Raw genomic sequence first — 17458 nt, 5'->3', positions numbered from 1 at the left:
AATAGTATTGATTCACAGCTGCAAGGGTGCTCATCTCTCACATGCCACTCCTCCTGGAGGAAGAAGGGTTATTTACCTTCCCTCTTCGGCTCTCAGGTAAGTGATCACAATGTGGTGCTCCACTTACCTTCTGACCAGAAACATCAGTCCCAATCAAGTCACTTTGTGCTAATACAGCGGCTGTGGGTTCATCTCCTGATTCAGGCACTTCTTGCTGTAAGCGCTGGTGGAGCTCAGACATTGAATTCTTCATTCCAGTAAGGATATCTTCCTTTCTTTGGCACAGCTTTATGATTTCTTCTTTTACAGCTTCCATTTCTCCCTAAGGAGCAACAACATCTGTAAGCATCCATTTTTCTTATTTAACCAACCAGTAATGTAACAGGTAATACCAGTGATGCGTCTTACTGGGACTGGGGCTATTTCCCCTTTTTCCTTTTTCAGGGCATTGGGACAGTTCCCCATTGTCAGTGCAGGTGATGTCCAGATACATGCAAAACAGCAGCCACAGGTTCAGCTCAGGACAGCACTTGCTATCTGTAACGCAGAAGTTGGTAGTCTGGAAGGAAATGTGAAAGGCTGCATAACTAATTCTAACTAGGTCCTGCATAGCCATGGGAATATGAGTTTCCTTCGGGACAGAGGGAATGCAGCTGGGTTACATTACTCTGTGTGTCAGAGTAGGCGATGTTACTTCCAACTACCTTTTCTGGAAACCTGACACAAAACACTTGGGATAGCCTTGATGAGGGCAAAGACAGCAATAAGCCTTCTTTGCTGAAGCTGGCCTAAAAGAAGCAAACAAACTATTTGGTGGCTTTTAGTGACATGGCTAGGGCCAAAACTATCCCATGTCTTTGAATGTGATATTGGGAGCAATGGTTCCCAACAAAGTACAAGGAAAATATTTAATGTTCTGCAGGGATTAAACAATAATCCAAGCAACTCTGCACTAACAAAGGGGGAAATAAATCTGCCTCGGTATCCTCCCTGGCCATGACTATTGCTCTAGCCGGTGTTCTGCCCTTAGAACTTTCTGCTAGGGCCTTTCCTTACCACCCAGTCTCCAGGTGAGCAAAGAAATCACAACAAATAACAAAGTAAGATAGGGCAAGGAATAAAATGCCCTACTCCCTTCATTACTGAAAGTGCTAAAGCTCTTTGAAGCATTGATGCTTGCTCAGAAAACTGGAACGTGGCTAAATATCCCACTGCACAATGGGCTCAATCCATCAGAGCAAGCTTTGACGCTAGGCTTGAAATAAGAACAGCATTGATTCCACACCATGCTCTATCATGGTGTGAATAATGCTATGCAAATAATAATTTGTGATAGATGAAAGCAGTAAGACTGCCAGTTCTGTCTCGACTACACTTTCTTCTGTTAATAACGCTAGCGTGGCTGCATGTCAGGGAAGGTGGGGGCAGGAATCCCAGCAAATTTTCAAAGGACATGGGAACTCTACTCAGACAAGGATGTTTTTTTCCTTTTGTACACTCAAAAACACAAAGTAGAATCTTCCAAAGGTAGAGGCAAGAAAAAGTCATTGGAATGAATAAACAGCCATCCATGATAATTTGGCATATTTTTATAAATGTCCACTAAGAACAGTATTTCTATTTGTTTCATTGCAGGAGAAGACTTTGCAGCATACATTTACCAGCTGCTGTTTTGCAAACTTAACTAGCCAAAAACCTCCTCAGAAACCGAATCTTTATTAACATCACTTCTTCATCTGAAGCCCCTCAATAAGATGGGCAATTCCATTGCCCACTTCTATTCATGAAATGCTACAATTGTGAAACAGGTTTTCTTCTAAAACAAGAGCTATTAAACAAAGTCCTACACTCAAAGACAAAAACAAGTAAGAATCAGGAAATGAGTCATGCTTAGTACTAGCATCAAGCCTCCAACATCCAACCACCTGAAAGCAGAGCAGCTATGTACTTAGGAGCCTACCGAGTGATTATAGTTATTAGGCAAGTACAATCTATGTGTATTAACTTTATTGTGACTGACTGCAAAAAGCCGAGCATTTCAGAGGCACTTTATAAATAGTTATTACACTTAATTAGTCATTTCCTGCCTTCTGCAGTGCTGTCCTTAAAACACATCTTATTTTTGCATTAAATAATCAATTCATCCATTACAGAAAGCAGCCGACAGCAGGGAGAAAAAGCAACACAGGTTTATCAGTTGATGAAAACACAGTGTGGCAGTGAGGACGAGGAAAGGAGTCTATAGAATCTAACCCTAACTAGAATCACCAAAAGTGCCATTGCACGGTCAGTGATCAGAAACAGACTCAATTCTCTCCTTATGCACTATCCCAAGCTGCTACCTCAGCAACATTAGCAGGATGTTGAGCACAGGCAAGCTATCAGTGCGGCATATTGTTTCACCAAAACAGCTGTCGGCTGTCATGAAAACAGCACTCTAAATTTTCCTTACAAGTTGATATAGGTACAAATGACGCATCAAAGTCAATAAGGAATATATTATGAAAGATATACCCAGCTTACAAACTAATATTAATTGTAATATCTCTTGGTGTATGTCAACTTACGTATGCGTAGTCACACCATGGCATTCAATTGCCTGCTTGACTGTGGTGGGAAGGGGAAGCACACTGCTACTTCTCAGTGCTCTGCTTTGTCATGATTACTGTTAGTCAGGACACTATTAGGACACTGTTAATAACAGACATGAGAGAGAAAACAATGAAACCCACCTCTGGACAGTGAGTCTTCTGAGCCAGTGGTTGATCTTCATGTGATATTTCTACCAAGTGGTTCTTTAAGAATTGTTTCAACTTTTCAATTTCTTGCTCACATTCTTCTGTTTTCTTTACAGCTTCCTGAGAAATAGTAATTATCATAAATAATTTTGAATTAACTAGTACAGAAACAAACGAGTCAGTAATGCAACAAACTTATACTGAAGGAGCCTCCTTTGTATCTCTAGTCACACGTAAAAGAAACTGTGTTAGTCCTGCTAACTTTGCACAACCCTATCCTCATGAAGTTTATTATTCACTTGCTAAAGACAAACAAACTGCTCTATCCATAAGCCAAAGTATGGTGGGGTATTCTGCCTAAGAGCACATCTTTGCTTACTCCAGAGTAGAGCTATGAATTTGGCTATGAAATGCAAATGGAGCATATTTAATCGCATTCACTACAATTTAGAATAGGTTGAAAAAAAAAAGAGAAATTACAGGGTTTCATATCAAGTTAGAAAGCCTACCTGTTTTTTATTGGTGCTTAGGTCTTTACTGCCAGCTAGTTCTGCACTGACCAAAAATGAACTGTGCTGTACACCAGGCAGACACTGCAGCTCAGAGGATAAGCCAACCACAGTATCTAACAATTTGAATACCTCCTATAAAAATGATAAGTATTTCCACTTTGTGTGAGCTTCCTCTTTTTACATGACTTACAGGAAAACATATTATATGTTATAAACAGCCAAATTCACTTTTTCTCATTTGACAGTGACAGCAAAATCTCATCAACCCCCATGCTTTACTGTTCATGCAGAAATCAGCAATCTCCCCACACACATTGCTCATGTTTGTCAGCCACAGCCTGTCATGATGTCTCAGGTAATTAAGAAATTGTACATCTACAAATCAGAATATTTTGTGAAAACATTTAATTTGCAGAACATTTAGTGGCTTTGTGTTTTCCGACTCGTGGGCTGAGAACCAAAGAATATCTAATGACTGTTCCTCAGGTGTCTGCAAAAGGTACTGAAAAAAACGCAGCCTATTGTCAACAGGCTTGAACTTTCTCTGCTGACAGCAGCCCCTGAACAGCCTGACAGGTTGAAAAATCTCTCTGCAAAGCGTGCACAGACTCTGCCTTTCAGAGCAAAGAGTCTCTCCCACTATGAACAGTTTCTTTAGTCACTTCCTCACTTCCTAGTACTCCCTCTCAATAAAACACAAACTAGTAAGGTTCTGAGTGATTTTTTTATTTTTACTTACAGGTTTTAAATGGAAGAAAAAACTATTTTCCCCACTTAAAAAAAAAGCCAAACTGGAGACGAAGATATTTAATTGTGGACTATAATATTAATGTCATAGCTAAAGAATCAGAGGAGGAAAAAAAGAGTAGGTCTTCTCCTGCTGTTTTAAGGAGAAACTGAAAGTTCTTCTACAGGAGAGATTCTCTTACCCATACCTTCACTTCCACATGAACAGGACTGTTTAGTAATAGGTAAAATGCGTCCTCCCTCAAGTTCCTGGACTAACTAAAGAATATGAATACTCTTTATAGAGACTCCAGTGTCTTCTCTCACAGGCCAATATGTGAATATAGCCACTTGCCTGAAGATAACTCATGTAATACCCTGCCTTCCACTGCATGGCAAAAAATCTTATTTTATCCTTTCCCTAGTATAACATAAATTATGCCATATATGTGGGACTGTGTCTCTTCCTAGAAGTGTTGCCTCTTTTTTGAGTTATTTTCTGCTTAACGTTTGCCCTTTACTTTTCATATTGTGGTAATACTAAAAGACGTACCCATGGAAAAGGCCCACCTGCTGTAGTGTACATGCAGGCAGGCATTGTATTTGTTATGGAAGAGTTTACTAAAAATGAGCACAGTAAATCATCAAATATGCAAATACTGCCACACTCTTGCACAAAAAACCTGTAGAAGCAGCTGTAGCTTCCAGCTCCTCTTCCTGATGACATTATTTAGGTAGTGACAGGTGTGGTACTTGACAGGCCATAATAAAAAACAGAGGGCAACATTCAACACAGATCTAAGTCACCTAAAATCTTGCCCCAAAGCATTTACACTACTTATTACAGGTTTTGTTTCTGTTATACTTCTTCAGGTGTTACACTGCAACTTAATTATACAAAAGTTACTAGTGCAATATCCTATTGCATGACCGATAGCAAAATACGGGCTAACACATCCAAACACTAAAATTTCAAAACTAATCCTCAGGGAAAAAAAAACCTATGTATATATTTGTACAGGAAGCTTGCCTCCCATTTGCTTTCCTCTCTATCAGGATACTTACTGTCTTTCTAATGCAGCACTCAAAATGCCATCCTTTACTAGCTTTATCCTTTGTTATGTCTTAGCTGGTGATAGACTTGTATCTTGTACTGCTGCTTTCAACACGTTCCACAGGACTGGAAAATCTTTTTTGCACAGTTTGATATCCTAGCTGCCAAGAATTGCAATTTTTCAAATCTGTTTTCTGACAGAGAAATTTCACTCAGCTACAGATTGTTGGTTGCCTCTAAGATAAAGGCAGATGCTGAGTAAAAAAGGTTACAGCTGTTTCGAAAAGGAGAAAAATCTAAACCTTGACCTAATGCTCCACATAAACCAGTTAGAAGTCTCATGATAACACTTTATAATTGCAAAGCACCCTGTTTCTGACAGTTTTAAAGTGTTTTGAAAATTCTCGAGCATTTAATCTGGTAACTCTCTGAAAAAGGTACGTTTTACCACATCCATTTTTCAGACATAAGAAATTGTATGGACTGAAAAAAAAAAGATCGTAGGGTTCATATGGATCTCACATAGTCATTGCTTTTTTCTAAATTCCAAGCATGCATTAGTCATGTAGCATGTTTGAGCTTTTCTCTTGGTGTGGTGCTCTTAATTTCACAAACTGAAAATCAAAGATGGACATTCATGTTTTAGCTGCCACTTGTGTCTGCCTGGCCTCCGATATGCCCAGTAAGAAGTTAGATGTTCTAAAGCATTCTGCTTTACTGTAATAGGTTTGGAAAACCAAACCAGCAAAGATACTGTATCATTTTTCTAGGTGCTGCTATCATCCTGCCGAGAAATGGATGGGTCACATGAGAATTTTCATACCTCTGTTGATGTGGGAACATGTATAACCGAAATCCAGATTGCCTCCAAGTATATCTACCCTGGGCAATGGATCATGACACAGATATCCCTGAATTAAAACCTTCCTGAGATGGTACAACCACATTGCTCAGTGAAGTGCTGCAGAGATACTATTTCAGGTTTGCAGCCAGCATAGCTGTTTCATAATTCATACTGCCCATGAGTTAACGCTCACTGACCCCACCAGCACTGCCTTCTCCTACAGCCATGTGTCACACCGATGCTGTTATATCACTTCTGTTTCCAAACCTGGTCTGGCCAACAGCATCTCCAAGCCCCCTGTCACATGCTCGCTTATGCAGACACATCCTTGCATGGGACCTTCTGAGGGCAGGAGTGGGCCTGCCTCAAAACAATGAATTAACCAAGCGACAGTGACAGAAAATGGTCACTTTCCTGGCTTACTGATTTGGGAAGATCATCTTTAGTAAAAGACTTTCTGCTATTAATTGTCAGCAATTTCTATCTAATGGCTGTCAACAAAGAATTTTCACGTTCAAGATACATTTAAGGACTTGAATGTTGCAGATGTGAGCACCTGCCTATAACACTGGACTTCAATAATCAGTTGTGCAAACTTAGGTCATAAGACACTTGGGCCTTCATTTCTTCTACAATATGCTAAAACATATGGTGTCAGTTGTGACCGAATTGGAAAACTGAAATGAATTTCAAGACTATCCAGCGTGCCTTGTTGTAGTATCAAATTACACAGGAAGAAAACAGAACAAAAAAAATCCCCAAACCATTACGTAGAAGATAAAGTAGGTGAACTATATGCCTGTAAAAACAATATTGTCTAGTGATCAAAATTATTCTAAAATAAAGGTGGTTTAGGTGACAGTAAAAAAAAAAAAAAAATCAATTACCTCCAGTAGGTTGTTTTGTTCCTTAGTAATTTTTTCTAATTTCTTCAATTCTCTCAAGAGTTTTTTTGCTCTTTGGAAGACTGAGAAAGGTTGCATTTCTACCCCTGGTAGCCGAAGTGCTTCTTCATAGGACTGTATACGAACAATGGTCTTCTGCATGGGACCAACATGGTCGAGTATAACCTATTAGGATACAGGATAGATGATGGATGATGGATACTGAGTTGGAAAAATCAATACTGAAAATTTATACTACTGTCATGATGTGCAAAAGTTCTCTTTGGTGAGTTTCCCATTTAAGAAGGAAGAATATTTTAATCTTGGAACAAGTTAGTGAAAATCCATGGTGAGGTTGTCTAAAGCAAGAGAAAGATATAACTTACACTTACAATTCTGCTTTTTCTGCATATACATACATAAAGTTTGCACAGTGACAAAAAAAGGGTCACACTCAGATTACTAAGCATGTCATTTCAAAGTGGCGCATCTTTGGCAGCGAACACAGTTAAAAAACTGGTGCAAACCCTTTAATGTCACTCTAGACAACTCTGATTTTTCTTTTTTGTGCTGCAAACCAACCATGAAATGTCCTATGTTAAAGCTAGCCATTTTATGATGGTCCTATAAACTGTCTTGTCAACTTAGCTGAGATGATGAACCAGGATGGAAACCAGGAGAAACCTCTGAAGACGGCTTTCCTGTCAAAGACAGCATTTCATATCACAACACCCCAGCGGATGCACAGTTTACAATCAGCTTTATCAGTTTTGGATGAACAGAAATGTGCAGTTTCATACCACAATACATGTTTTATGGAAGACTCAGTGATCAACTTAGGAATGACAGAATGGCAATACCAACTCACAACTTCCTGGTTCTCCTAAAGAAATATGAAATCCTACTGAGACCTCATTCCGCTGGGAACTTCAGAAGAAAAAAAAATATAAATACAAACCACCTCTGGGCCTTTTAATTACTAATATTTTTGTTAAATTCCCTCTCAAGAAGATTTCATTTTAAAAGGCCCCAATTGGTATAGAGATGCTTATTCTCTCATTCATAAGCACAGCCTGTATCAGGAATTTTTTGTTACTAGCGTACTATCCAGGCTTCAATTTAAAATAAGGAAGTAGGTGAACATTATTTTCCAGAAGAAATATTACTTTAGTTTTTCCATATAATGTAGCCATTACAAAATCATTCTCTGGATAACAAAGCTATGAGAGATATGATGACATTTTTACCGCTCCCCTGAAACTGAACCAATGCTTTTGAGTTTCAGTCAGTTAACAATGTGGACTGCATGTGATATAAAAGAAAAGATACCATAATGCTTTGCTTTACTTCAACTCAGTAGAGAAAGGAAAACCATCTGGCCAAGTGAAATCCCTGCACGATGAAATGGTTTTATGGTAAGTCACTCCAGCCCATGTTTCCAGAAACATATGGTAAATTTTGCCTCCATTTTTTGAAAAATAGGGCCTGATTTTCAGACTTTCAGATTACTTACTGTTTGATGCTAAGTAGAGTGATGTGCACCAAGTGTCTCTGAAAGTCAGGCCATAAACTTTCCAAAAATGGAGACACTCAAATATGGCAGGTATGTCTGACAATGTGTGCTTGTGGCACACTCGAGTTCTCTATGGGCATGTTCTCAATAGTGCTTTCATTTCAAATGTTTTCATTCAACCATGACTGTGCTTCTTGAAGGGCTCTCCCAACAGTCTCACCATAGGGTTTACATTGCGCAGTTGTCTTGGAGCATGCAAACTGGATTCCTTTCAAATGAAACTAAAGTAGAAGATACTCTGCAGAAGAGCCTCTGAAGACACCCAGCCACTAATGGATGTCTGTTCTACAGGATAGTCCAAAGTAAACCCCCAAGACACATACAACACAGATATCAGGTCCTCTGCATCAACTGTTTTGCCCTACCGATATGCTCCTCTTGGATTGCACTACTTGCTACTGTAGAAACATGTAGCCGAAATCGTGACTGAAATAATACTTTCAGTCTTTGACCCGAGAGTTAGAATTTGTGTGATACTAACATTTCAAAGTCATATACTAAAAACTTGTTCATGGTAGTTTGCGGTCATAAAACAGCCTTATGCTTGTGAAAGTATATTTATGCTAACTCATGCATAAATATATAGGGGAAAAAGCCTATATAGGAGTTTTCACAGACCTGTCCATGTTTAAGTTGGTCTTTAGGAGAAAATTCTAACAGATCTTCTGATGACAGGATTGTCTTCATTTTGGCAATGTCCTTCTCAAACACTTTCACATGAGATTCAATGGCATCCAATTCCTAGATTTTGCAAACAAAGAGAATATTTGTAGATAGTACAAATACCAAAGCCAGCTCACATTTCTGCCTTTCACTTAAATTTAAAAAGAAATACTCAAAAACAAGTGCAGCATATGCAGGATATGTTAATGGATGCTACCAATTAAAAGGCTAGTTATTATAAATTACATATCATCATAACTTCTGGAGGAATTAACTATCTAAGGTCACCTGGTCTGTTTTAAACCCTGAGTACAGAATTTAAATATCCTTGAAAAGTCACATTATAAATTACCAGTAGTGACAAGTAGTTTCCAGCATCAGCATAGGAAACTGGTCTAATTACACTGTTGCAGCTTCCTATATGAGGAGTCTTTTGTCAGATGGAAAAAGGATTCACATACAGTAAGCTGCTTGTGAACTCTCACAGAGACAGAGTGACAGAATAAATTAGGTTGGAAGGGACCTTGGGAGGTCTCTGGTGCCCATCAGAGTAGGTCATTTGGGGCCTGATTCTGCTGAGATTTGGGTATCTCCTGGGATGGGGATTTTACCCCCACTTTGGGCCTCTGATCTAGTGTTTGACCCATGTCACTGCAAAAAAAATCCTTCCTAACACGTAGATGGAATTTCCTTTGTTGTAATTTAGGTCTGTTACTGCTCTTCTTTTCTCTGCACACCCCAAGAAGAGTCTGGCTCTATCTTGTCTATAGTCTCCCATTATGTAGCAGTAATACCTGCTCCCCCACCCCCAAGATGTCTCTTCTCCAGGCTGAACTGACCCAGGTTTCCCAGCCTTTCCTCCTACATCCTGTGCTACAGTCCCCCGACTCCTTGATGGCCTTCTTGGACTCGCTCCAGGTATGTCTATGTCTTTGTTACACTGGGAAACCGACAACTGAGCACAGCACCCACATGTGATCTCACAGGTGCCAAAAAGAAAGATATTGCTCCCTTGGACCTCATGGCTACACTCTTGCTCAGCCAGCCCAGGATGCTGTTGGCCTTCTTGTTGCAAGGCCATGCTGCTGTTTCATGATCAACTTGTTGTCCACCAGGACCACCTGTCCTTTTGGCAAAGCTGCTTTTCAGCTGGTTGGCTGCCAGCCTTTATTGGTATTTGGACACGTTCCTTCCTGGGTGCAGGACTTTGCATTTGCCTCTGTTGAACTTCAAGAGGTTTCTATCAGTCCATTTCTCCAGCCTGTCCAGGTGCCTCTGAACAAGATAAGCTCTTTTAATTTGCCAGTCAACAAGCACTGCATTTCTCCTCCTAAACAAGGAGTTTCATCAATACTCCTGAACTTTACAGCTTAATTAGATACCAAATACCTTCTGATGGTTTGTTTCCAAACAATTGATTTCCTCACTTGGCACACTTACTAAAACCAGCACACCTTTTTTCTATGCAGGCAATGTAAGTTGTATTTCATAACATATGACGAAGCTCTGATAAAAGGCACTTACAGATCACCCAAACTTACATCAGCCACATGCTGGATCTGTGGAAGAATCTCTGCTATCTCATGCTGTAAAGTTGCTACTTGATCATCTATTTCATTCAGCTGTTGCATTACACTATCTGTTTCAAAGACTGGTGTTAGCTCCTCCAGCTCCAAGTAAACACTGTGTAGAAGATTTTGCTTTTGCTCCGAGTCTTCCAAAGCCATCTGGAGACAAAATAAGAGCTTAGTTTGATTCATCAACGGTGAACATAGAAGTTTCACAGAGGTTAGGACCAGAAGGAATCAGTTTTAGTTTACTGTACGTCATTGATCATTGCATATATTCCCAAAAGCTTAGTTCAGACTAAAACACTTCACTCCTAAGGGAACTGAACTGCTGCATCCTGCAGGCAGAAAACTTGGAGACTGATGCCATGATTTTCAGGGAATCAATTAGATAAAGTAAGTCTACATGAGCATGACAAAAGGCATGAAGAGGAAGATTTCAAACTCAGAGAGAGGTCCCACCCCCAAAAATGAAAAGTATGAGATCCTGGAGAAGATTCCTCTCCAGCTCCTGTGCCATGGTCAGGCTGACCCCAAGTACATGAACAAGACATGTCAGCCAGACACCTGAAAAGGGTTTTCTGCACACCAGCCTGCTCCAGTTGTGCATAATGGGAAGATTCTTCCCATCTCTTGCAGCTAACTGGATGAGCTTTTGGATTAATTACAGTGAATGTCTTCATGAAGAACAGTGAGGGTTGCAAGAAATGCACGTGATCCACTGAAGGAAAGGACTGAATGCATGTCTCAACTCTAATGCAAGCCTTGGGTGCATTTCCAAATCCACTAGCTTCCCAGCCCAGAACACATAAAACACTCCAAACCACAAATGCAGAAGACAATAAGCTTTTGTCACAGAAACGTTCATAGATTTTGGAAATTACAGTCTCCCCATTGTGGCTATGTGCTCTGTAACAAATCAGTCCAAAACAGTCAGCTACTTCTTGTAAGGAATTCTTATTAGTTTTAATACAAAAATCTATGTTCAGAGCACCAACTTTCTCTCTCGGCCTAAGCCAAGGAGTGGACATATAGAAAACTTGAATTTCAAATACAAAATTGCCAGAAATCCTCTTGGCACGTGCCTGGCCCTGATCTTCCCTGTAATATTACAAACTTTTGATTCTTGAAATTACCATCAGAATTACCTTCAAGATACAGTGAGGACTGCCTTCCAAATCACAATTCACTTCAAAGTTTCCATCTAACACACAGACATCAAAATATCACTTTATCCATTTTGGATCACATACACACAATACAGAAAGAACCATACATATTCAGGCAGTAAAAACTGATTATAGCCACACAGTAGGGTAACAGAAGACAATCACATATTTTTGGAAGATAGATGTACTACAGTTCAGCACTTTCAGAAGATAGATATGTCAAACACCGAAAAGTATCCATCTGTATTTCGTAAGTGTCAACTATAACTATTTTTCGCTTAAAGGATTTATTGAAAATGGTAAATTATTTATGTTAGTAAGACTTAAGAATGCAAAATTGTGTCTGTACAGAGCAACCAGTTCTAACAAGACCATATATCTGCATTAACACTTACCTGAAGGTCATCACTATGTTTGCGCAAGGTTTTTGCGGAGTCATTTTGAGCATCTGCTCTTAGCAAGCAGTTGGTGTTTTCTATCCAAACCTTCACATTCTTCAAGAGTTCATCATATTCTTCCATCTTGTTGGCAGTCTAGGAAATTACAGGATTTTACAAAAAGGCACAAATGCATTTCTATTCACTGTATAGGATAAACACATCTATGGACAAGATTAAAAGAAAACGGGATGCATTTTCATCATGGTCAGTTAAATTAGTATGGTGAAATAAAGATCATAATTTTTCTGAAACAGTTTCATGATTTCAGGCTATCTCCTCTAATCAAAGGTAATTTTGGTGCTTCCATTTCATGGGGGCGATTTATACGTCAATGTTACTTTAATAGATAGCCCATTAGCAGAGTCATAGAGAACCACCTCATCAGTCAGCCAGGGGCATGAATTTCCCATGCTAACCCCCGTCAACTGTGGTGCAGAGCCAGTCCTTTGGAGTAGCATCTGGAGGTGATGTTTGCCACTCCAGAAACTCTTAGCTACAACAAGCCAATGCACCTCCAGCAGGCTTTTGACTCTTTACTCACTTGACAGCCTTTGATGATGTTTTATGCAAAGCCTTTATTTGTTTTTTATACGATGTGATTTTTAAAAAACTTTTACATTTGCATCTACCTTGTTTAAAATGGCAGTTCTGCGCTCGGCAAGTTGCGAGACCTGTTGGTACTGCTGAAGGGGGGTCACTAAGATATCCATCAACTCCTGTGCATGGCAGGAATCCTGCTCTACTATATCATGCACTTCTGCATCCAGTTCATTGAGTTTGTAATGCCAAAGGTCCAGCATATCCCAGATTTGCTGCATGTGGAGAAAGGGGAAATGAAATATAAGGTCAGGCTCAAAGATAACAGCAGAGTTATTTATTCTGCATGTGGGGCATGTGGAAATGCAAAGATTTCGGAACTGGTATGACAGGAACAGAACACCCTGCATCTACCTGTGGGATTCATAGCTGAAAAAACCACGTATTTTCCTGTGAGAAAGAATTTGTAAATATTCACCAGCCAAATGCTTGCTTGTACTTCTCCTTTTACAGACATAAAATGAATGGAGGGCCACTTTACGCTTCTGCTAAACCAGGCTCTGTAGAAACAACCAAAAATCTTTTAGCACTCACAAAATTTTTTTGGCAAGATTACCTTCTGAACTTCTTTGGCTTTTGCAATGTTTTCACTCTTCTGTTGTAACATCTTTTCAATAGCTTGAAGGCCATTGTTAATAGTTTCTGCTTTTCTTTTCAGCACATACTGAGGAGAGCTCTGCAAGATTTCAAAGCTAACCTGTCAGAGTAAATAGAAAACGATAGGGGAGATTACAAAGATCTGCTTGTTTCTGTGCATCACCTCACCAAAAATATTCAAATTCTTTTTACATTTCTCTTAAGGAGTCACTTAAAAACACAGGAAGGGAATTACATTTGCAGGGAGAAGTGTTAACGTGAGCAGGTTCAATGTCTACATTTTGTTCAATAATTTCCTCTCACTTAAAAATGACTGGTCAAGAAAGGCAATCGTTAAGAAACAAACACTAAGACCCTGCAACTCTCTGGGTGCTTCGCTTCAGCTGCCCCTGTTCTAATCTGTAACAGAGGCTAATCGTGGTGCATTGTGGGGTCTGTGTGGAAGGGGTCACATTTAGATTCGTGCTGTAAGAAACCTAGAATGACACCTCTATGACTCAGCTGACAGCTATTACTTCCATGTAACAAAAAAGGGAATATGGAAGTGCATCAATGTATAGTGAATTTCTAAATATAAATTTAGATATTTATTACTGAAATAAAAGGCTCTGAGCCCCATAAAGTATGTGGAATTTAATTTTACTCTGCAGAACTCCACAGAAATGAAAAATTGGTACACCGGAGAGCCCAATTTTCTATGTAAAAAGAAAAACTCTCAAGTAAGCTGAAGTTGAATAATTGCCTGAGCACAGAACTGAGCGACACAGTAAGGTACCAGGTTACTATGGCCTAGACGAAGTGCAGGGAGTGAGAAAGTCCTTGCTCTTAGCCCAAAGTAACATCTTTTCTTATTAAACCCTGTGTCGTGGTTTAAGCCCAGCCAGCAACTAAGCACCACACAGCCGCTCGCTCACTCCCCACCCCGCAGTGGGATGGGGGAGAGAATCGGAAGAGTAAAAGTAAGAACACTTATGGGTTGAGATAAGAACAGTTTAATAATTGAAATAAACTATAATAATAATAATAACAACACTAATAATAATAATAATAATAAAATGAAAAGGAAAACAACAAAAAGAGAGAGAAATAAAACCCAAGAAAGACAAGTGATGCAAATGAAAAACAATTGCTCACCACCAACCAACCGATGCCCAGTCTGTCCCTGAGCAGCGGCCCCCCCCGGCCAGCTTTTCTCGAGTTTATATACTGAGCATGACATCATATGGTATGGAATATCCCTTTGGCCGGTTTGGGTCAGCTGTCCTGCCTGTGTCCCCTCCCAGCTTCTTGTGTATTTCCAGCCTTCTCAGTCGGTAGAGCATGAGAAGCTGAAAAGTCCTTGACTTAGTGTAAGCACTACTTAGCAACATCTAAAACATCAGTGTGTTACCAACATTATTCTCATACTAAATCCAAAACACAACACAATATCAGCTACTAGGAAAAAATTAACTCTATCCCAGCTGAAACCAGGACACCCTGCTTGCTGTTAGGGTCAGCCAAGCACCAGGAAATTGTTAAATCATGGTAAATCCTTTCTGTGCTGCAGCCCTAGGATTTATGGGGATTATGCACATTGAACAGCTTTATGCTGCATTGATGGAAAAGATTTCTGGTTTGAAGCTCCTTACACTGAAATACTTTATCCTTTTTGTGGGAAGAGAAATTAAGATCATTATTTAGTTAATAAATTATTTATCCATTTTTATTTCTTAATTTTATTAACATTATTTATTATTTATAGATTCCAACATATAGTGTCAGACCAATATAGGTAAGGTACTGTATTGATAAAATTGCACTAATCAAAATAAATATATAGCAAAAAGAACTACAATGCTCCTCTCAAATACTCCTGCTTATAAAAAAAAGCTATGAAGTCCAGTCTGTACTTAGCGCCTAAGACTCCTTGGAAAAAGGAACTCAGACTGTAATCACTAAACACTTGACCATTACTACTATCCTGGAGCATACCAAACATGAAAAATTATTGATGTTTGTAGTGCTAGTTTCCAAAATAGAAGAGAAACATATATGAGTGATGCGACACAGTCGGAAATGAGAAAGCAGATCAAGCACAGAATTCTGATCTTTCCTCAGAAAAAACGCTGCATCTGTCAATGCTCTGGTGATCGGTAGGGCAGGATTTTAATTTCAAGACTTCTTACTGGGATAAATTTATTGTATTGTTCACATAAAACACATGGCATCAAAAGTACAATTTATTTTCATTTTTAGGTTAGCAGATTTAGAAGAAAGCAGAATGCCATTAAAATATGACAAGTTAATTCCATTTAACACATGCTGGTATCTCCTAGTATGTAACTACACTGATCTCCAGTTCCACTAGGATTTATTTTGTTTCCTAAATGCATTTTAAAAAATTCCAAGATAGTTTATATTGTTTTCCACTACGTAAATGTGAAAAGAAAATGTTATCTAGTTTGCAGGACCAGTTCTTTCACTCCAACATGTAATGTGTGCATTGAGATATTTTTTTATCTCAGTAAATGAAACAGTAAACAACAACACCCCCCCAAAGCATAAATACTATTTTACTTCCCTTCTCCTTCTGTCTCCTACCCAGTTGTTGGTTCTAAAAAGACTGGTTCCATTTTGAAACAGAAACTACAAAGTTAACCAAATTAAAACTAATAAGCTGTAATGAGTATGTCTCTAAATATTTAATGTAACATAAAATGAATGAATAATCTGACAGACACTAACAAGTAACTGGATTTCAAAATCGTTTTATTAAACTTTCAAGTTTTATCAAATTAACTGAGATTTAGGCTTTAAAATTAGCATTAAACATTATTATTTCTGAAATAAGAGAACTGAAAGATTTTTTTCTTTTTAAAAGTAACACAAATGAATAAATAACAATGATAATAATTATACCAAGCTAAAATTTGATCCCAAACTTACAGTATTACTCCATTTTCCTTTAATTTTGCTTTAACTGTTTATATCCCCTGTATATAGAAAACATTGCAAAAAGCCGAGGCACTGTTATTTAGATATTTAAATTCCCTGCCTGCTTTTAAAGGAATGCAACCATGTCCCGAGGGGTGGTATAAAGAACCGTGCCATGTTATCCTACCATGTGTGCAAAGATCTGGTTTCAAAGTCCTCTTTTAACTCAGTTAAACTTAGTTTTGAAAATATCTTCTCAGTTAAACTATACAAACTTCCCAATCAACTTTGACTACTAGTTCAGTTTAAGAATCAGACTGGATAGAAGACAGGATCCATATCATAGCCAAGATTTTATTGCTAGTGGTTCTGCCTGTCCTCTTTTAACAGGAAAGGAAAATATTATATTCAGACAGCTTACTGTAAGGGTATTCTAAAAGGAAACAGTTAACATGAGGAATCTTTCCTCATGCATACATTTTCACCAAGAGGAAAATGCAAATGAAAATAATCAATGTTTCAAGTTGAAATTTATAGTTACAACATTCATAAAATATTGCTTACTTATTTATACATTACAAAAAGGTAAGTATGAAAATTACATTGACAGTTACCTTGTCTTCTAGGTCTTGCAATACTTTCTTGCAGTCCTCCAACTGTGTTTCGATCTCTGCAGGAACTATTGTATACATTTCAGAATACTTGATCCGGAGTTTCTCCATTATATCCTTTAGAGTTTGACTTTCTTTACCAATCACACTCTGAACCTCCTACAAAATTAAGAATAACTTCAGCAGTTTTACCCAGTTTTTACTGAGTGCATGTGCACGTGTGTATACGTACATATGTGTGTATATATACATACATACATATTGTGTTTTATATTTCCTACCATGATCATGGTTTGGAAAAGTTGTTTTTGTGATACTAAACCTAATTTGACTACCTCTGCAAACAGATTAACTTTGAGAAATATTCACTCATTTAATCAAATTATGGCTTTTCAATCTGTAAGAATTAATTAACCTTGATACTACTCCGTGTCAAGCAACTGACACACTGATGTTTATTGACAGGTATAGCATTGTAATCATTTGAAGTGCTCCTATGATTAAATGTTAACCTTTGTGCTCTCCCTTTTGCCAAAAGTGCACTTTCTTTTTGAAAGATGTTTAAT

General features: G+C 38.5%; 1 protein-coding gene across 1 annotated transcript in view; it reads right to left on the bottom strand.

Moving 5' to 3' along the window:
- SYNE2 (spectrin repeat containing nuclear envelope protein 2) overlaps nt 1-17458 on the bottom strand; it is a 199346-nt gene that overhangs the window by 91365 nt on the left and 90523 nt on the right. The window contains exons 56-64 of the mRNA XM_075150894.1: nt 16896-17051; nt 13325-13465; nt 12801-12983; nt 12127-12264; nt 10536-10721; nt 8950-9072; nt 6762-6944; nt 2733-2858; nt 128-322 (exon numbers count right to left, since the gene is read on the bottom strand). Coding sequence (XP_075006995.1) covers nt 128-322; nt 2733-2858; nt 6762-6944; nt 8950-9072; nt 10536-10721; nt 12127-12264; nt 12801-12983; nt 13325-13465; nt 16896-17051 — 1431 coding nt within the window. The remainder of the gene's footprint in view (nt 1-127; nt 323-2732; nt 2859-6761; nt 6945-8949; nt 9073-10535; nt 10722-12126; nt 12265-12800; nt 12984-13324; nt 13466-16895; nt 17052-17458) is intronic.

Source organism: Calonectris borealis, chromosome 5 (assembly GCF_964195595.1).
Source record: "Calonectris borealis chromosome 5, bCalBor7.hap1.2, whole genome shotgun sequence".
Classification (NCBI taxonomy): Eukaryota; Metazoa; Chordata; class Aves; order Procellariiformes; family Procellariidae; genus Calonectris; species Calonectris borealis.
The sequence above is the reverse complement of the archived record's forward strand: the minus strand, read 5'-3'. Positions and strand labels throughout refer to the sequence as shown.